The sequence below is a fragment of the Pungitius pungitius genome, chromosome 18 (genome assembly GCF_949316345.1).
Source record: "Pungitius pungitius chromosome 18, fPunPun2.1, whole genome shotgun sequence".
Classification (NCBI taxonomy): domain Eukaryota; kingdom Metazoa; phylum Chordata; class Actinopteri; order Perciformes; family Gasterosteidae; genus Pungitius; species Pungitius pungitius.
The window spans coordinates 302669-317136 of NC_084917.1; the positions used below are offsets into that span (position 1 = coordinate 302669).

At 49.9% G+C, this 14468-nt stretch overlaps 2 protein-coding genes across 3 annotated transcripts; both read left to right on the plus strand.

The window, feature by feature from the left end:
* Window positions 1–500: 500 nt before the first annotated feature.
* Window positions 501–10604, plus strand: lmbrd2b (LMBR1 domain containing 2b). Its single transcript, XM_037483951.2, has 18 exons — window positions 501–675; window positions 1460–1665; window positions 1740–1828; window positions 2455–2556; window positions 2630–2797; window positions 3137–3347; window positions 3421–3495; window positions 3565–3678; window positions 3948–4131; window positions 6049–6230; window positions 6408–6541; window positions 6856–6961; window positions 7051–7148; window positions 7375–7478; window positions 7560–7606; window positions 7683–7797; window positions 7948–8059; window positions 8139–10604. The coding sequence occupies exons 2-18, from the start codon at window positions 1492–1494 to the stop codon at window positions 8200–8202; spliced, it is 2079 nt and encodes a 692-aa protein (XP_037339848.2). The 5' UTR covers window positions 501–675; window positions 1460–1491; the 3' UTR covers window positions 8203–10604.
* Window positions 10605–10902: 298 nt separating this feature from the next.
* On the plus strand, window positions 10903–14166 carry cfap53 (cilia and flagella associated protein 53). 2 transcript variants are annotated; one of them, XM_037485619.2, is made up of 8 exons: window positions 10903–11146; window positions 11729–11958; window positions 12038–12211; window positions 12289–12592; window positions 12783–13001; window positions 13237–13453; window positions 13636–13738; window positions 13814–14166. In XM_037485619.2, the coding sequence occupies exons 1-8, from the start codon at window positions 11144–11146 to the stop codon at window positions 14115–14117; spliced, it is 1554 nt and encodes a 517-aa protein (XP_037341516.2). In that variant the 5' UTR covers window positions 10903–11143; the 3' UTR covers window positions 14118–14166. The 2 variants fall into 2 exon arrangements, with proteins under 2 accessions (XP_037341516.2, XP_037341515.2); XM_037485618.2 differs by having other exon boundaries at window positions 10904–11326.
* Window positions 14167–14468: the final 302 nt, after the last annotated feature.

The following is a 14468-nucleotide window of genomic DNA, read 5'->3' on the forward strand; positions in this document are numbered from 1 at the left end:
GACCAGGCTGAATCCTGCACGATGCAGCACTTCTAGTACAGTGATAGAGAGCTGCTTCCCCTCCGAGTGGATGTCACCTGGTATTAAAGTGGACTGGAGGACAGTCAGGGGGGCAGTGCTTGTCATGCTTTTTACAATTCACCAAAGAAATCTTTGGGACGGGGTCCTGGACACCTTTGTTGGATGATTTACACCCACCTGCCCCCCCTCTCTACAGTGAACAAAAACCAAGGATAACATGTGTAAAAAAACAAACCCAATGATAATGTGTTTATTCTAGTATTTCGCCTGTTACAGATACTAGTATTATCTAGTATATTCTATATATACGATATATCTATGTAGTCTATGTGTGAGTTAACAATATTAACTGTGATTGTAATAATGTCATTTTCCATCCTGTAGGGGGGAAATAATAAACCCTGAAGTAGAAATGAACTACTGCGCATGCGTTGCTTTACCGATTGGTTTTGGATGACGTCATCGTCCTCGCCTCTGAATTCCTCCTGGATAGAATACCCGGATGTGACTGGTGTATGCAGCGACGGCGATTCATCCATCGGGAAAGAGATGCTTTTCACGTTAAAACATCGCGGAGAATAAAAACGTTGCCGCACGGAGAGTTTACCGAAGGTTCTGATTCCACCTGAGCGGTGTAGAATCACATACATCACGGTAAGAGTCTTCGTGGCGGCTGTTGTCGTTTAGTTTTGCCACACAAGCCAGCTAGCTGGCTAGCTGTCATGTTAGCTTAGCTGGCTAGCTGCTGTGGGTCAGTTGGAGTGGGCAGAGAACAGCTGACTAGCTAGCTAGCGATGTCTGTAACATCTGTACATGTAGCGGTGTTTTTAGTTGATATTTGAATGCGTTAACCTGTGACTGTTAGGCTGCTAGTTGTTCAGCAGTGAGTCGGTCTGACAACAACAGAGAGCAGCTGTTTATTGTTATTATTATTATTACAGTGTGCGGTACACCGGAAGTACTCATCTCCTCTACTGCAGTACAAAGCACTGTTACACACACACCCCCCCCCCCCCCACACACACACACACACACACACACACACACACACCAGGAATCTCCTAGTTCACAGGTCCCTCTGCCTCTGAGTCCCTCTTCATTATTGAAGCACTAACGATCATGTACTGGAGGAAGAGCAGTATGTCTCATATCATCATCACCATCACTTTAGATTAAGAGGATTCATATTTGTGATTAAATGGATGAGATATCTTCACATAACAACAGCAGCTCGACATGAGTAAATCCTGCAGACTGAAGCCCAAATAAACCCTTTGCTGTGGTTTGATGGCAATACTTGGGTGGGTGTTGAAATAAGTTCACGTGATGCCGATTAGTGGGACGCCTGCATGTTTCCTCTGCCATGCGCCTCCCGCGTGCAGGAAGCTCTCCATTGGATGCATGCTGTAAAGTCTCCATCACCTGGACCCTCCTGCAGGTGTGGGCCGGGCCCGGAGAGGACTGGGCGCGATGAGCGGAGCCGCTCTGGGCATCGAGATCGTGGTGGTGTTCTTCCTGGCGCTGTTCCTGCTGCACCGGTATGGAGACTTCAGGAAGCAGCAGCGCATGGTGCTGTTCGGCACGCTGCTGGCCTGGTACCTGTGCTTCCTCATCGTCTTCATCCTGCCACTGGACGTCAGCACCGTGAGTACCGTGCGTGGACCTGTGCGCCCCGGGCCCACGGCAACACGTGATCCCGTGTCCCTCTGTCCTCACAGACCATCTACAAGCAGTGCAAGATAGACCACGAGGGCCCCTCCCCAGCCAATGACACGCCGGCTAACACCTCCGTCACGCCAACTGAGAGGTGAGTGTTGGGGTCTCCAGCTTCAGAGGGACATCGGACCCTCAGGGGGGGTTGAGTTCATGTTTCTACGTCCATCAGAGGAACAAAGATCCGGTGGGTTTTTGTCTGTTCCCCTTAAAAAGGAAGCATCTCTGGAGCAGTTAACCTCTAAATGTTTGTGTTCTAAATGAAAGTACAGACAACGCCTCCAAAGAACCAGTTTTACAGCATTGTACACGAGCCCCGTCTCCCAAGTGCAAAGGAGCTGCAGTGCGCCTGTATTAGCTCCTTTGGACCAAGGCTGCATCGGAGCTGTCAAATGTTCTTAAGAAGGTTCCTCACTGAGTGAAAGGAAGTGAAGTAGTGGAAGTGGCGCCATGACAACAGCTGTTGGAATTTTCTAATGATAAGGAAAAGGAGCTTCAATGCTTCCTTACTTAGCTCCTTTAGCAAAGGAACCACTGCACCGTCCTTTACCAAAGGAACTGTCCCACAATTGCATTGGCATTATTTAAATAGTGTTCCTATTTATTTTCCTGCATTGGCTCCGTGTTTTATTAACTCCTCATGAAGTGAGGTGGTTGAGAAAGGACGCCGGGAGCTCTTGAACTGCTCATACCTGTCCTCCTCCTCCTCCTCCTCTGCAGGAGCAAACTGAAGCCCTGCTACAAGCCATGGAGCTACATCCCAGATGGCATCATGCCCGTGTTCTGGAGGGTGGTGTACTGGACGTCCCAGTGTCTCACGTGGTCTGTATCATTAACGTTTCAGAAAGGCATGTCTTCATGTACGTGTGTTTCATACTGTGTCCTCTGTCTCCAGGCTGCTGCTTCCCTTCATGCAGTCCTACGCTCGCTCAGGAGGCTTCTCCATCACCGGGAAAATCAAAACGGCTCTGATAGAGAACGCCATTTACTACGGGACCTACCTGCTGATCTTCGGCTCGCTGCTCATCTACGTGGCCGTTCATCCCAATTGGCACCTGTCCTGGTGAGTGGACACCATCGTCCCCATGGCGTCCTCATGGAGTCCCTGTGCGTCTTCGTGGTTTCGTCATGGGGTCAGATGTCCTCAGGACGTCCTCATGTCTAGACAGCTTGATGGGGTGTAGCTCACACTGGTCGTCGTCTCTGTTGGAGAAGAAGCTGCAGGTCCTTTGAGCTTTCTTTGTGCCTGTAGTTCCAGCTCTTTGTGAGTTAAGTCTTAAAAGCTTGGAATCCTCCATTTAACTTAATCATCAGTGAGTGTGAGACCTCACAGCTTCACCAAGTGGACTCGTCCCACAGGAGGACACCGTCTCACAAGGTTCTGCCCCCTGCTGTGTCTCAGGTACGAGCTGCAGACCATCGGGATCACGGCGGCCAACACCTGGGGCCTGTTCCTGCTGGTGCTGCTGCTGGGCTACGGCCTGGTGGAGATCCCCCGGTCCTACTGGAACGCCTCCAGACACGGACACCTGCTCATCAAGACCTACTTCAAGGCCTCCAAGCTGATGACGGAGAAGGCGGATGCGGAGGAGAACCTGGAGGACGTCATGGAGGTCAGCGAGGAGCTCGCAAAAATGAAGGTGCGAGTCAGCTGTGTTTCTCTCTCTGACGTCTGGTTTGTTGCAGGAGGTGAGAAAGGTCAGCGAGTCCATCAAGTACAACCACCCGCTGAGGAAGTTCATCGATACCATTCTCCGGAAGGTAGGAGGACCTACTTCCCCTCGGGCGGGGGGTCTACAGACTGTGGATTGATCTGACGTGTCCCCTCAGTGTCCAGTGGAATACCAGGAGAAGATGGGCCGCAACATGGACGACTACGAGGACTTTGATGACAAACAGAACACTTACCCCAGCGAGAAGAGCCTGGTGAAGCTCCACAAGCAGGTGAGAGGAAGCATAAGCCCCTCCTCCACAGCAGCAGATCTACCAATGAACAGAGAAATGAGGTCCATCCGGTCGCAGCTGCTTCGCGTGTTTAGAAGGGAAACGGGACGTTGTCCTCTCTCCAGCTTCAGGTTCACGTAGGACTGCCAGGTGTTAAGCTGCATGTCCAACATGAACACCTGCTCTGTACCACCTGCAGAGCAATAAGCCCCTAAGACAAGGCATGTAAGCAGGAAACATCAGGGGCTCACCTGTTTCTCTGTGTCCAGGTGATCTACGCCGTCCAGAGACACAACCGGACTCGGGTCCAGTGGCAGATCCTCCTGCAGCAGGCGGTGCACCTGGAGGACGTCGGCAAGAACGAGACCAGCACCACCCACCAGTTCGTCCACAGCTTCCCCCCCCCCGACCCCCCCGGCTGGTTCAGCAGATACCTGTACACGCCGACCGTAGGTGAGTCAGAGGGCGGGGCCTCGTCTTAGGGGGCGGGGCCTCGTCTTATGAGGCGCCAACCAAGCGTTTGTCAGAATCTCTTTAATCAACGTAACCGTGGTTACAAATGCTGGAAGACGTGTGAATGAAGCAGGTCACACCTTACCGTCCTCTGTGTGTGTGTGTGTGTGTCCCTGTGTGTCTCTGTGTGTCTGTGTGTGTCCTCTGTGTGTGTCCCTGTGTGTCTCTGTGTGTGTCTGTGTGTGTCCCTGTGTGTGTCCCTGTGTGTGTGTCTGTGTGTGTCTGTGTGTGTGTCTCTGTGTGTGTCTCTGTGTGTGTCCCTGTGTGTGTCCCTGTGTGTCTCTGTGTGTGTCTCTGTGTGTCTGTGTGTGTCCTCTGTGTGTGTCCCTGTGTGTCTCTGTGTGTGTCTGTGTGTGTCCCTGTGTGTGTCCCTGTGTGTGTGTCTGTGTGTGTCTGTGTGTGTGTCTCTGTGTGTGTCTCTGTGTGTGTCCCTGTGTGTGTCCCTGTGTGTCTCTGTGTGTGTCCCTGTGTGTGTCTGTGTGTGTGTCTCTGTGTGTGTCTCTGTGTGTGTCCCTGTGTGTGTCCCTGTGTGTGTCTCTGTGTGTGTCCCTGTGTGTGTCTCTGTGTGTCTCTGTGTGTGTCTCTGTGTGTGTCCCTGTGTGTGTCTCTGTGTGTCCCTGTGTGTGTCCCTGTGTGTCTCTGTGTGTGTCTCTGTGTGTGTCTCTGTGTGTCTCTGTGTGTGTCTCTGTGTGTGTCCCTGTGTGTGTCTCTGTGTGTCTCTGTGTGTCTCTGTGTGTGTCTCTGTGTGTGTCCCTGTGTGTGTCTCTGTGTGTGTCTCTGTGTGTGTCTCTGTGTGTCTCTGTGTGTGTCTCTGTGTGTGTCCCTGTGTGTGTCTCTGTGTGTCTCTGTGTGTCTCTGTGTGTGTCCCTGTGTGTCTCTGTGTGTGTCCCTGTGTGTGTCTCTGTGTGTGTCTCTGTGTGTCTCTGTGTGTCTCTGTGTGTGTCCCTGTGTGTGTCCCTGTGTGTCTCTGTGTGTGTCTCTGTGTGTGTGTCTGTGTGTGTCTGTGTGTGTCTCTGTGTGTGTCCCTGTGTGTGTCTCTGTGTGTCTCTGTGTGTGTCTCTGTGTGTGTGTCTGTGTGTGTCTGTGTGTGTCTCTGTGTGTGTCCCTGTGTGTGTCTCTGTGTGTCCCTGTGTGTGTCCCTGTGTGTCTCTGTGTGTGTCTCTGTGTGTGTGTCTGTGTGTGTCTGTGTGTGTCTCTGTGTGTGTCTCTGTGTGTCTCTGTGTGTGTCTCTGTGTGTGTGTCTGTGTGTGTCTGTGTGTGTCTCTGTGTCTGTCTCTCTCTGTGTCTCTGTGTCTGTCTCTCTCTGTGTCTCTGTGTGTGTCTGTGTGTCTCTCTGTGTGTCTGTGTCTCTGTGTGTGTCCCTGTGTGTGTCTCTGTGTGTCTCTGTGTGTGTCTCTGTGTGTCTCTGTGTGTGTCTCTGTGTGTGTGTGTGTGTGTCCCTGTGTGTGTCTCTGTGTGTCTCTGTGTGTCTCTGTGTGTGTCTCTGTGTGTGTCCCTGTGTGTGTCTCTGTGTGTGTCTCTGTGTGTCTCTTTGTGTGTCTCTGTGTGTCTCTGTGTGTGTCCCTGTGTGTGTCCCTGTGTGTCTCTGTGTGTGTCTCTGTGTGTGTGTCTGTGTGTGTCTGTGTGTGTCTCTGTGTGTGTCCCTGTGTGTGTCTCTGTGTGTCTCTGTGTGTGTCTCTGTGTGTGTGTCTGTGTGTGTCTGTGTGTGTCTCTGTGTGTGTCCCTGTGTGTGTCTCTGTGTGTCTCTGTGTGTGTCTCTGTGTGTGTCCCTGTGTGTGTCTCTGTGTGTCTCTGTGTGTGTCCCTGTGTGTGTCTCTGTGTGTCTGTGTGTGTCTGTGTGTGTCCCTGTGTGTGCAGAGTGGTTCTGGGAGTGTCTCCTGAGGTGCTGGTTCTACCGGCTGCTGTCCGTGGTCCTGATGCTGTTCAGCGTGGCCGTGGTCTGGTCCGAGTGCACCTTCTTCAGCACGCGTCCCGTCCTCTCTCTGTTCGCTGTCTTCATCCAGCTGGCTGAGAGAGACTACAACTACCTGTACATCGAGGTGAGGCCTCCCATGATGCACTGCTCCCGCCCCCCCTCTCAGGCCAAGACCTTTTGAGTCCTCGTTATGCCAGTCGGCCTCGCTGCACGCTGTACTTGAGGAGATTACCCACAATTCATAGCAAGGTGAGGTTAGACAAGGAGAGAGTGTCTAATGAGAGTAACCCCCCTCCACCAGATGGCGTGCTTCGTCACCATCTTCTTCCTGTGCACCTGCGTTTACTCCACGGTGTTCCGGATCCGGGTCTTTAACTACTACTACCTGGCCTCGCACCACCAGACGGACGCCTACAGCCTGCAGTTCAGCGGCATGTGAGTGACACCTGGAAACATCAATTTCCTCTTGTTTTATTGAAAAAGGTTAGTGAAGAATCTAAAGGAGCTGTGACTAGAACTCAGTACGATACATAAATACTAAATGAAACGTAACAAAGGTATAAATACTGCTTGAGTAAGTCACTCAATAAAGTATATAAACATATACAGCTAAGAAAGAATAAAACACCATGAACTCAGTTAAGAATATAATAACTCTGAAAGGATTCTTTCTTCTGATGAGACGTGCTGAGGTCTCCTCAGAGACCTTCTGTAGAGCCCCATCCAGAAGCTTCCTCTCTGACCTGCAGGTTGTTCTGCCGCCTGACGCCTCCTCTGTGTCTCAACTTCCTGGGTTTGATCCACATGGACTCGGCCATTTCCCACCAGCAGAAGGAGCAGACGGCGTACACCTCTGTGGGTCTCGGGTCTTCTGTAGAACATGTGGAGCAGGAGATGGAGGTTGTGCTGGTTCCAGGAGCAGTAACAGCTGGGTTGTGTTTCAGATCATGGGATCCATGCGAGTCCTGTCCTTCATCGCTAACGGCTTCTACATCTACTACCCAATGCTGATCGTCCTCCTCTGCATCGCCACCTACTTCAGGTCCTCTTTCCCTCCACAGGAGGTCACATGGTCTCTCTGCTGTTTGGGGTTGATTGGTGGGAGGAGCTGGGGTTAGCTTGTTAACCAATCAGCTGGCAGGTTATTGACCTCTCAGTGAACAGAATATCTTTGTGTTCTTTAGTGCCTTTTACCGATGTTCTAATGCACCGACGGGTTGATCAATACGTTTATTAGTTATTGATCCGCTGATCCCCTCCCTCCTCAGTCTGGGGACCCGCTGCCTGAACCTCCTGGGCTTCCAGCAGTTTGTGGGCGACAGCGAGATGACCTCCGACCTGATCGACGAGGGGAAGGAGCTGATCCGCCGAGGTGAGGACTGAGGGAGCAGGAAGCGGCTGAAGGTCGTGACCTCCTGCTGGTTCTGACCCGCTCATGTGCTTGTTTCCACAGAGAAGAGGAAGCGCCAGAGGACTGAAGACGGAGAGAACAGGCGCAGGGTGAGTGGTGGAGGAGCTGGGGGGGGGGGGGGGGGGCATACGACATGCACACATACATGTTCACATGTGTGTGTAGGAGTGGAAGGAGCGCTACGGGAACCACAGGGACGACCACGCGGCGAGGAACCGGACCAGCCACGAGCTGAAGGAGACCAGCTACTCCGACACGGTGACGCCCGCCAACGCCAGACGTGAGTCGTCTCCATGGCAACAGTCAGTCAGACGGCGCGTCCACGGTCGCTTTAAACCCGCCTGTCCAATCACGGGGGGCCGGGGGGGCGGGACACGAGTCTTAATAATAACCCACTTGTTGTCGTAACATGAGCTGCTGTGTTGAACAGAAGCCAAGTACTCGCGCTCGGGGAGAGACCGCACGGAGCTGCTGCAGGACGCCGAGCCGCTCGACTTCAACGAGGCTCTGACCGACGACGGCGTGGAGGCGGAGCCTAGCAGGTAGAACCCAGCGCGCCCTGTGGATACGTGAGGCTCCTGTGGGTCGCGTTGCTTTGACTCGGATGTGTTTCTGCCTCAGACACGCGGGAGGACGGTACCTGTCCATGTCCTCGTCTCAGAGCCGGATATTTGACGACGTGTGACCCTGGGCCCGGGGGAGGAGCCGTGGACAGGAAGTGGACTGCACGGTAAAGACGAGGAAGCAGCGTTCAGGACGCTGCGTCCCCATGACAGCCTGAGTCTGAGCGCATGGCGTCCCTTTGTTCACCTGTTGTTTATTTACCTGTACGCTCTGCTAGGATCAATAACTGTGTGAAAGGTCCATGTTGATCATGACTAACATCTCACTCTGTAGTGACCTGAATGTGAAAACCAGCCCTATTTCATTCATCTATAAATAGATATATATATTCAGAGTAAAACATGATGCTCTCAAATATATAAATACATATATATGTATGTAAAATACAGCATGAATTATTGAGTACTGATGAAATTGAGCTATATATATATATACTATATATACGTATATATATATATATATACGTATAGTTTAGAGCATCGTGTTTTACTCTGAAAAAATATCCATATTCCATCTTTAAGATTCCCTTGATTGATCCCTTTATTTCTTCTGAGACATAATTTGTCTTTTTCAGAATAAAAGCAGCAATTGATTGACGATATATTTGTTCCTCCATCAGCTACAAGTGAAGTGATACATTTTAACCACAAATTTAGACAAATACTTTTCAAAGTAAAACGCGAGCATCATTTGACTTTGAGTAAGTGATGACGCTTATTCTTAGTCATACTTTACCTGGTCTCCTCATATAAATTACAGTTTTTTATCCACTTTGAGTTCAAATGGTTCTGAATGTGCCATTAAATGAATAAAATGACATTTGTAAACAGAAAGAGGCAAAGAATTGACCTTCAAAGGGACCAACCTGTGTTTCATTAGCTATTAGTCACTTTAATTATCACTCTTTAAAATGCATCTTTTTTAAATCTTTACTAACTTCTGACCCCCCTCTCTGTAGATATGGTGATCAATCAGATTGATCTGATTCAAATCAATCCCCAAAAATACTTTTACTGTGAACTGCTCTGAAGTCAGTAAACCTTTCAAATATATTGTTGTACTTTTACTTTGTTACAATTTAGATGTGATCATTTACATGAAAATCAAAACGTTAAAATGTTCTCATGTTCACTGAGTGGAGCCTGAAGGCAACGCGTTACCTACATAATGTTCTCATGTTCACTGAGTGGAGCCTGAAGGCAACGCGTTACCTACATAATGTTCTCATGTTCACGGAGTGGAGCCTGAAGGCAACGCGTTACCTACATAATGTTCTCATGTTCACTGAGTGGAGCCTGAAGGCAACGCGTTACCTACATAATGTTCTCATGTTCACGGAGTGGAGCCTGAAGGCAACGCGTTACCTGCATAATGTTCTCATGTTCACTGAGTGGAGCCTGAAGGCAACGCGTTACCTGCATAATGTTCTCATGTTCACTGAGTGGAGCCTGAAGGCATCATAATGTAACTGAAGTGAACCTTAGCCACTAAAGTGAAACACAGGGGTGTCCCTTTAAGGAAGTTAGCATGTAGCTACGTTAGCATGTCGTGGACCCTGCTGGCAGGTTCAGCCGAGCTTCAGCTCCTTTAAACCCAGAGCAGACTGACCTGAGATCAGTGAGTGTAAATTTGTATCATGTGTTTTATATGAAATATTAATGACAGAAAGCATAAAAGTGACCTTGTATTTATTGGTAACTCCTCCTCTTTGTTTCCTGATTGGTCTGATGAAGTATTGATGTTCTGGATGTATTTATTGATTTCTACCAAAATATGTTGATCTCATCGTTGTAGTGAATTATTAGAATAATAAGATTTTCATTATTATTATTATTATTATTATTATGGGCTTCTCTGCTGCAAGTGATCAAGTGTCAATAAAAATGATCAAAGTGTTAAAGACTGCAGCCTGAAATGTTGTGTACACGAATGGGTGAGTTATTAGGACACTTTGTTTAGAGTGTGACTCTAAACTCGACCTTTAGTTGTGTTTTAAGGAGCAGGAGGAAGCACCAAGCTGAAGGAGAACCACGTGTGTGGTGACATTGATCTTCTGCAGCGTGGACACGTTCTGTAATATCGTTTATTTGGCTTTGAAGGCTTTTACTGTCGCACAGCAGGTTGCTAAGCAACAGGAGCAGTGGAGGTAAAGCTAATGACGCAGGCAGGAAGTCCCCCGTAGGACAGGTCACGGAGTCCCACAAGGTTCTGTGCTTGGACCGATTCTATTTACCCTGTATTTGCTTCCTTTGGGCGACGTTATCAGAAAACAATAAACTTCCATCGTTATGCAGACGATGCTCAACTGTATCTGTCAATCAAGCCAGAAGAGACCGACCAGCTTGTTAGACTTTAGGATTGTCTTGGAGACATCAAAACCTGGATGACCTGCAACTTCCTGATGTTAAATTCGGACTCATCTGCTTTAAAGAGATGTTCGACTGTATAAAAACTCTGATCTGATCCACTGAGATATTTTGCCTGATTATTTTATGACAGATTATATATATATATAGACACCTTTTTAATTTAAATAAAAATGAAACAAAAGCTTGATAATAGTAAAATACTCAATAAAACTTAACCGTCAGAACTATATTAAAAACGTATTAGCAAGACCAGCTGACGTGGTGACGTCATCAAGTCAGCTGATGTTCTCCTGTGAGTCAGGAGTCCGTCTCCAGAGTCTGTTCTCGCGGGAACTCACGTCCGTTCTCGCCGTCTCAGGTGCTGACAAAGGGCTGATGTCTCCATAACACCGGCGTAGAGGCTCATGGGTAATAAGCAAAAAGAAGGAAAGCTTTATAATTTAAGTGTATATTTGAACACATACTGAGAGCCTATAGGTCGTTGTGTTGTTATGAAGCAGAGGCCCGTGTTTAAACGTGGAAACAACGTCAGGAACATCCGTCAAACAGAAATGTGTCCTTTGGTGCTTTGGATCGGAACGGAGCGGACACTGGCGCCTCTCCATTACGTCACTTCCTCTGTCCGCAGTCACCATGGTAACAGAATGCTGGGGTTTTGCTGTGTTTAAAACCAGCTGGCAGTCAAACTCCGCAGAAGAATCGATCATAACCGATTATTAATATTCACATTCATACGTGGTTGTAAACATGCTGCTTTGTCAAAGAAGAACGAAATGTCGCGAGCTCACGGGACCGACGCCTCACTCCGTGGCTGTGGTGAGACCCTGCGTTAGCCCTCATGCTAAGCTAAGGCTAATGCTAATGCTAATGCTGTTTGTTTTATTCTGCTGATTGACGCTGTAATGAATCACACACGAAGCGTTGCCATGGACACGCTGCGTCCTTTATGGTCGTGATTCTAGTAAAATTCCATTCATCTTAATTAGGTTTTGTAACATTTGTGTTTCTTCATGTTTCATCTGGCTTCAAAAGCCATTTTCTCTCATGGGAAAAAGTTAAACATCCTAAAAACATCAACTAGTATTTTTGTGTAACTTACCACAGTATTGATGAAGTATTAAGAGATAACGCTGGTCTCATTTATTTAGACTCCATTAATCCGGACTTCTTATTTTACAGTTCAATAAGTCAAACAATCCTCTTGCTGATTCCGTGCAGAGAGCAAAGTTCCCGTCCTCGCGTCCTGCCCACCAGCTGATCCTGGACAGACAGAAGCAGGAGGCCTTCAGAGACCAGGTCCTAGACTTCACTCAGAACCAGCTGTCATGTGACGTCACCACTTCCTGGCTGCAGAGCTCACAGCGCCGCTTCCAGAGGGGAGCCGTGGACCGCCGAGTCCAGGCTGCTCTGGACCAGCAGGAGGTCCACGTGGAGGAGAGGAGAGCCAGGTCTGTCTCGGGGGGGCTGGACCTTTCTTATGTCCCCACCTTTCTTATGTCTCCATCTGTCTGTCTCCTCTTGTCCCAGGCTGCGTGTCCTGTTAGAGACGGAGGAGCAGCAGCTCCAGCAGGAGATGGAGGAGATGAAGGAGACGTCGCTGGAGAGGCAAGCGAAGATGAGAGAACGAGCTAAAGCGCTGAGAGAGGAGAGAGAGAGGCGGCGCCGCCAGCTGGTCTCTGACAAGCTGGAGCAGCAGTTCAGGTGAGCTCACCTGTGAGTGGTCTCAGGTGCACTAGTACGTGGTCCCATCCAGGTTACCTGAAGCCTCCTCCAATCAGAGAGCAGTGTGAGGAGCTGCGGGGGGTCCAGAGCCGGCGCACGGAGCAGCAGGTGTGTGAGGAGCGAGCCGCCCAAGTGAGGAGCCGGCAGCAGCAGCAGGAGGAGCAGGAACAGGAGGAGGAGCTGATGGAGGAGCTGTGGGAGGCCGACCGAAGGGCCAAAGAGGAGAAGGAGGCGCAGAGGGAGGAGCACCGGCGGCAGAGGAGCAAACAGCAGCTGGACGACATCAGGAGTCAGATGGAGGAGGCGGAGCAACAGAGGAAGAAGCATCGGGAGCTGAGAGACGAGGAGGCGGAGCTTACGGTCCGTCTGATCTCACATTCACACCTTTTCACCTGCTCCAGGTGTCCTCATGGTTCCTACCAGAGTCCTCCTGGTCCCTTCCTCCTGATGAGCCTGCTCTCTGGATGAAGGTGGCAGGACGACTCCGGCAGGGACGGCCTGCTCCAGCTGTTCTTGTGGCTCCAACCTGCCATGTCCCTGTGGTCCTCAGCGGCGGCAGCAGGAGGTGCAGCGGCTGCAGGAGCAGCGCGAGCGGCAGCAGGCTCAGCGGGACCAGCAGACCCGGAGGAGGCAGCTGGACCAGGGTCTGCGTCTGAAGATGAAGCGTCTGTCCAGAGAGCAGCAGGACGAGCTGCAGCTGGACATGAGCGTCCTGCAGACGCTGCTGCAACAGGAAGTGGACGAGAGACAGGAAGCAGCCGGGAGGAAGGTAATGATGCACCTGTGTATAAATACTAGTAAAAGATCCAAATGTCCTTTGTTATATTTCACCACACTGCAAATAAACGCAGTAAATGGTCATTGCAGTGAATGGATTAAACGAGTTAGTGACCAGCAGAGAGCAGCAGAGAGCAGACACATCATCACAGATGCAAGGAGGAAACGTCCCTCCCCCAAAGGACGCACCTCCACCAGGTGGTTTAAGGTGGCTCTTTGTCGTTAAGGCCGAGTGGCGTGAGGAGCAGCAGAGGTACCACCAGCATCTCTCTGAGGAGCTGAAGAAGCAGAGGAGGGAGGAGGAGGAGATAGAGCAGCTGATGGAGGAGTCGCTGAAGGAAGTCTGGACCAAACGGGCGGAGCAGAGCCGCCTGCAGAGGGAGGCCAGAAACCGACTGATGGAGGAAGTGATGGAGGCTCGGAGTCTGCAGATCCAACACAAACGTAAGAAAAGCAGGAGGTGGATGACTGGTCCTATTCATCCATTCATCTGCATCGACAGCTTATATTTCACATCTCCATGTTGAGCTGCTAACGAGATGCTTCCGTGTGTGTGTGTGTGTGTGTGTGTGTGTGTGTGTGTGTGTGTGTGTGTGTGTGTGTGTGTGTGTGTGTGTGTGTTGCAGTGGACCTCAACATACAGAAACAAGTGGAGCTGTCCAAAGAAAAAGATGAGTTGACCAAAATGATGGAGGAAACAAGGCTGATGGAGGAGGAGGAGAAAAGGAGGTACGTCATTGTCATGATTATCTCCACCTGGTCTCTGTCCTCTCACTGACTGAACGTCTCTGGTGGTCCTCTCAGGCTGAAGCAGACCTCGGAGGTGTACCAGGCCGCCCTGAAGGCTCAGATGAAGCAGCAGCAGCAGCTCCGTGGTCAGCAGAGAGCTCGTGCTGAGATGGAGCACCAGCAGGGTCTGATCCAGCAGGAGGTGTACGAGCAGAGGAAGGAGGAGATCCTGTCCAGGCCCACATCCCACACCTCCTCCCATCCATTCAGAGTGGCCTCCAGACATCGCCCCCCAGAGGCAGGATCCACACATCTCACCCAAAAAGCAGATGAAGCCTCCATGATCTCCTGGAATGCTGCATGGAAAGTTCAGTCCTGATCTCACATAATAAATAAAACCAGACATCCTCATTGGTCATGTGACCTCATGGTGGCGTCATGAGTACTTTTACTTCACAGTACATCATTGTAGAAATCTGAAGAAATGGGTGTGTTTTTTGAATAATTTAGTAATTCTGATAATTGTAAATGATATTAAATATGATTAAAGTGTAACGTTTGAATGGGACACAAAAGGAAACATCGTGAGATTTCATGTTGAGGAAGAACATCATAAACACCTGATGAGTCACTTTCCCTATCACAGATATGAGGTCACGTGACTTCAGGCCAATCACAGGCGGGCGGGTAGCTGAGGGGCGTGGCCTACAAACAGGAGAGGCGTGTAAGA

Excerpts from the sequence above, each read along its gene's own strand:
- cfap53 (XM_037485618.2), top strand. The coding sequence starts at position 11,258 with ATGCTGCTTTGTCAAAGAAGAACGAAATGTCGCGAGCTCACGGGACCG. Across the intron at positions 12,212-12,288 it reads AAGCTGGAGCAGCAGTTCAG|AGAGCAGTGTGAGGAGCTGC; the intron begins GTGAGCTCACCT and ends TCCTCCAATCAG. Across the intron at positions 13,739-13,813 it reads GAGGAGGAGGAGAAAAGGAG|GCTGAAGCAGACCTCGGAGG; the intron begins GTACGTCATTGT and ends TGGTCCTCTCAG.
- lmbrd2b (XM_037483951.2), top strand. The coding sequence starts at position 1,492 with ATGAGCGGAGCCGCTCTGGGCATCGAGATCGTGGTGGTGTTCTTCCTG. Across the intron at positions 1,666-1,739 it reads TGCCACTGGACGTCAGCACC|ACCATCTACAAGCAGTGCAA; the intron begins GTGAGTACCGTG and ends CTGTCCTCACAG. Across the intron at positions 3,348-3,420 it reads ACCTGGAGGACGTCATGGAG|GAGGTGAGAAAGGTCAGCGA; the intron begins GTCAGCGAGGAG and ends GGTTTGTTGCAG.